This window comes from Tigriopus californicus, chromosome 11 (genome assembly GCF_007210705.1).
Source record: "Tigriopus californicus strain San Diego chromosome 11, Tcal_SD_v2.1, whole genome shotgun sequence".
Taxonomy (NCBI): domain Eukaryota; kingdom Metazoa; phylum Arthropoda; class Copepoda; order Harpacticoida; family Harpacticidae; genus Tigriopus; species Tigriopus californicus.
The window spans coordinates 12,282,251-12,287,223 of record NC_081450.1 but is presented as its reverse complement, the minus strand read 5'-3'; the positions used below and the strand labels follow the sequence as shown (position 1 = coordinate 12,287,223).

Sequence of the window (4,973 nt, the reverse complement as noted above, 5' to 3'; positions counted from 1 at the left end):
TGCCTTCGGAGTTATCGCATTTCCCTTGTCTCCGACCGTCCATTCTTTTCTATTAACAATTATCTCATATTCATAAGCTGACACTATTAATCATCCTGATATCGACGTGCCGCGAAAAGAGCTTCGCTCGCCAAAAAAGCTACAATGTACAGGATGGTGCTGAAGGCGATGTTTTTTTGTCATTTTGTTTTCGCTTCAGCCATTATCAGAACATGATGGCTGATGCTCAGTCGTGTCGGATCGGGGTAATATGACATTCTCTTTCCCATTTCAACTCAAGTGCAATGATGCAAAGACCATTAAGTCTGTTGTGGGGCAGGAAGCTCAAAATCGTTCTCAACGTCTCTTGGTTCGGGTCCATCCTCAATGGTTCTCATTTCATGGCCAAGTCTCTTCGACTAGCATTCATTGTACTCGTGCTGTTCATACACTACTGGTTGTCGAGAGTGAGTTTTCAGTCTCCTGTATGTACTACGTACGTTTTCCAGACCACGAACCACAATGTTCAGAATCCCCACAAAACTCGGGAGGAACAACGGAACGAGCTTCACTTGCACTCTCATGAGCAACACCGCTTGACTCAGGCAAGGATCATCGAGAACGGCCTCTATCCGGAAATCAACAAGTACATCTACGAGGTCAACATCCCTGACCTCAAGCCCGATCGGACTTATGTGGTCCAGGTGAAAGCCACCAACAAATTCCACGAGGGAGATTGGTCCGAAAAGTTCTTGTTCCGAACCAATGGTAGAGGTAAGTCGAATCCATTGATCGTGCACACTATGGTCTCTATGAAGATAGCGAGAGACATTTACAATTTAATCAGGTCCCATTACTCATTGGGTGGGTCTGAAATGGCATAGTACGTGCTCACAATACAGTGCGCACAGTACTAGAGGGAGGCTGTAGCAAATTTATTCCGATAAATTTTCAACACCATGGAAGCGTGTCATGAGGGGTTTATTCAATTGGTAACGACAACCCACCAACCCCATGGTTGTACTCGAGGTTAGCGCATGTGCTCAATGGGCTGGTAGGGATATTTACAACATAACGACGCGCCTTTCAGACGCCTCCAACGAATCCCTTTTGGATCATAATTCATGAATTGAAATATGTCAGTGGGTCCGAGAGAAAGTGAGACAGTCTGTTAGTCAGACAGGGTGATAGTCGACCAATTAACTTCCTGGCTAGTACCTACAGAAAGCATTTTGCCGTTGATAATCACATCAACGGTACCTATGATGCACATGTAATGCATCCTTTATGGAGCATCAAATTAGAATCTTATTTGATCGGCAGTCCCTTTGGTGATACAGCTCCTATATTGACCTAACTCATAACACGCAAATATTGTATGTTCACTCATAAATGGCAAAAATTCTTCCAGAAAAAAACCCAAACATTTAGGGCACCCAAACGGAATCTGAAAATGTTATCATTCTTTTTCGTGAAATATGTTATTCTAAATAATTGTTTCATTCACATTATTGAGCATGTGATAATGAGGTCTCGAATCCAAATCATCCTGCTTTCATTCAATTCAGAAGCTTGAAATCGTTAGTCAAAAAATCCCCTTTCTAAAATAACCTGGATATGCTATCAACTTATCGCCGTCTACCATGAATGTGTTCTAAATAACGAGCTTGCTTCCTCCTGCATTCTTTTCAATCCTCTGGAATTGGATGCGATGAAATGGGACTCGGCTGTTTAGAAGTGGGATCTGTTTTTCGATTCCAAACGCAATTCCCTGTTTACCAATCCCATCATCACCACCACCACCCCCATCCCATATTTACTCAACAGAACCCTCAACCCTTCTACGTACATGCAGCATCTACTCTTCTATACAGTATGTAGCTCTCCAAAGGGCGTGGAATCGTCCTGTGTGTACGTTATGTGTACTTGGTGTGCTTGAAATGGCAGGAATGGTTCGCTTTCTTTATCTCTCTCGCGCAGTCGAGGGTATCATATCGTTAATGCACTCGAATATCAATGCCACACCAATGTGCCAATGTACGGTATGTCGCCTTCTCCTTTCTTCTTGTCTGTCCCATTGAAGATAGCTAAAGCCCCGGAGAGGCAGCCCCTCATCCAACCAGGAACCCGTGCCATTTGAGCCGTGACGAGCACGTCCATCCTTTAAGTGGTCCTTCCAAATTCAAACACTTCACACTTGTTAGCTCCTCCATCCATTTAGGATCTAGTAAGAGACTCGAGGGTGTTTCCAATCCTTTTGATGCTAGATTCGGTTTCATCTGTTGATTCTAGCTTTTAGTCAATTGCATGATGGGGGTGAAACAAATGTCGTGCAGGTTTCCAGGTGGACAGGGTGGCTCCATCGATCTTGGCCATGGTCATTTAATTAGATTACTATAGCTTTGATCCGAACGACTCCATCTGTCCTAGGATTTCAATTCTAGATTTGCTCACTGTACATACATAGGTCAGGAGTTGTGAGGGTCTTATGTCGATGTGCTTTTATTGGAGAGACGGATGGATCATCATCAACAGATGTGTCTGGTGAGCAGACATAACGTCTCTTTCGGGTTGTCCACCAGAATTGTTCACAGGCGAGAATGGTTGGAAAAATTATTTTCAAGTCAACCATCTCCCATTTCGAGCGTCTCTTTGAAATCGAACACTATTTTTTTTTTTTCTTTTTTTTTTTTTTATGTATACATATCGAGGTCCCCAACAACCAGGAAATGGCTTTAGAGAAGACAACCATAATGGTTTTGAGAGTACCCTTCCTTCCCCCATTTTCCAGGGGAGACCAAGTCACCCTCGATTCTAGTGATCCTGGCCTTCCAGAGGGATTTTAGACGATATTGCCATTATTACCCTGGCTCACTCGGTACATCTGGGGGGTAAAGGGTCATGGGGACAGTCCATGTACTACAATATACACAATATGTGTGTGGGTGTGGTGGGTTGTGTGGGTACCATGGTCTCTGAAGAATATATTGCGAAATAGCTCCCGCTGTGAGACTCGTCCAACTTGGACGAGGTCTGGGTAGGCTGGTCGTGGTACCATTACAAGAACGAGAAGCCCGGTACATTATCGGTTTATCTCTTAAGCGGGATCAACAGACTTGTCTGTCTAAAAAGTCAAGTGAACCACGGGGAAAGTGAAATCCTGTTTTGAGGGGTCGAAAGCACATGTTTTGAGCCGTGTCATTTGACGAAAGTGAATTGTTTCAGACGTCTGTGGACAGGACAGGGGAGTACGCCTATTTGTGTATTGGGAAGACGGGAGGACATCTAATGTGGGTTTAGCCATGATACTTCTTTCTCCTTCAGCTTCAGACGAGATTATCATTCATATTCATTGAGAGTGGAAAAGGGTGGGTCGTTCTTCTTTCTCTCACTAGAGTACTGTATTATGTGCAACATAACCCACCAACGAGCCATGAGCATCATTATTACCAATATAGCGAAAGCCCGCAAAAAGCCAAGTCATTCGACTGTTTGCACTCCCAGTCTCTCTAACCACAGTTGCTCTCAAAAGTAGGCAGGGTTATTTCTTTGCTCTCTTAAGCCAAAAGAATCATCTGACATATTTTTATGCATCATATGTTTGTTCAAGTGTTCCTTAGCACCGATAATAGCCACTTTGAATATAAGCATATTGCATCATCCATTACAGCCATGTTGACATTCGTCTGCAATTGTACACTTCTCGCTCTCAGGCAGCCATTAGGGCTTTTAGCTCCTTGACAATGAAGTGCGCTCTTTCCTTTCCAAAGAACGAAGTAGAAAATGGATCTAACATTCAGGATTGCCACTCTAAATACTACTTCTATGCTCTGGCTACTTTCCAGTTTTGGGCCATTCTGTGCGCGGCAAGTCCGGTTTGACGAGTCTGGGATCGAAGTTGACGCCTGAGCTGTGGACATTATTAATCATTCTAATGGCTTCGGTCCCAAGATGGTGAGGCAAACCCCATCCATATTGGCATACTACATACACATAACCACACACCAAAAAACGAGCTCCATTCGCGACACCTCCCGGATCTGTGATAATCCGCGCTAGCAAAAAATGGTTCAGCCGGTTGACTACCTACTACGTACTACGATGTTCTGGCCTCAGAATCTCCGAGAAGAACAAGGAAAGGCGGAAGGCCGCCTGGAGGGCCTGTGAAGGCCTCTCTTTCTCGCTCTCTCTCTGTCTCTTCATTCTCCCCGAGGAGGAACAACAAGAAGAAAAGACGATGCCTCGCTTCTTTATCGTCGAAAATTGAATGATATACAATTGCTTACGACAACCCTAGTGTGCCAAAAGCCAACAAAGGACGCCTCGATTTAGGGCCCGAGCCAATCAAGTGTTTAGGAACCAGATATGATTTGAAATAATGATCCAATATATTTCCATTCAAGACTGAAAGAAACTCGAAATCTCCGAGTCGTGCCGCCTTTGCTCAGTTCTCTACATGATACGAACAATAATGAATCAAGCCATTGCTATCCCTAAACTATTCCTGACTAGTCCGATATTCATGATAAAAGAAGAAGAAAAAAAATCGATATTTACCTTCAAAATTGAGCTTCTGTTTGCCTATTACGGAATCTCGAAATTACTCCGAAGAAAGTGTTTCTGATTTTTCATTTCAACTTATACAAAAAGTTATCTCCATAATATGACCTTGTTCAGTTCGTCTCACTCGTTGCTCCGCCAAAATAAATGAATGCCAAGATTTGCGTGCTGAATAAACTTATGTTGATGTCGTCTCACGTTTGTTGCAGTGTACATCCAATGCCTCCAATAGATGTTGTAGTAGAACAAACATTGTACATATGTGTTCATGACCATTCTGAAACACTTGTGCAAAGACTGAATGTTGTTAACTACTGCATGTTTCAGCCCAGCACTTTTGTTCCAGTAATGAAGGATGCTGAGAAGGATCAGTTCCCTCAAACGGGTGGTTTTGTTCCTGCTCGGAATCGCGATTGTGTTGTCAGTGCATCAAT

General features: G+C 43.5%; 1 protein-coding gene across 2 annotated transcripts in view; it reads left to right on the top strand.

Annotated features, from left to right (window-relative positions):
* LOC131891129 (lachesin-like) overlaps positions 1 to 4,736 on the top strand; it is a 24,357-nt gene extending 19,621 nt beyond the window's left edge. For both annotated transcript variants that reach the window (XM_059240644.1, XM_059240643.1), the window contains exons 9-10: positions 489 to 753; positions 3,825 to 4,736. In XM_059240644.1, coding sequence (XP_059096627.1) covers positions 489 to 753; positions 3,825 to 3,937 — 378 coding nt within the window. In that variant the 3' untranslated portion in view covers positions 3,938 to 4,736. The remainder of the gene's footprint in view (positions 1 to 488; positions 754 to 3,824) is intronic.
* The last annotated feature ends 237 nt before the right edge of the window (positions 4,737 to 4,973 follow it).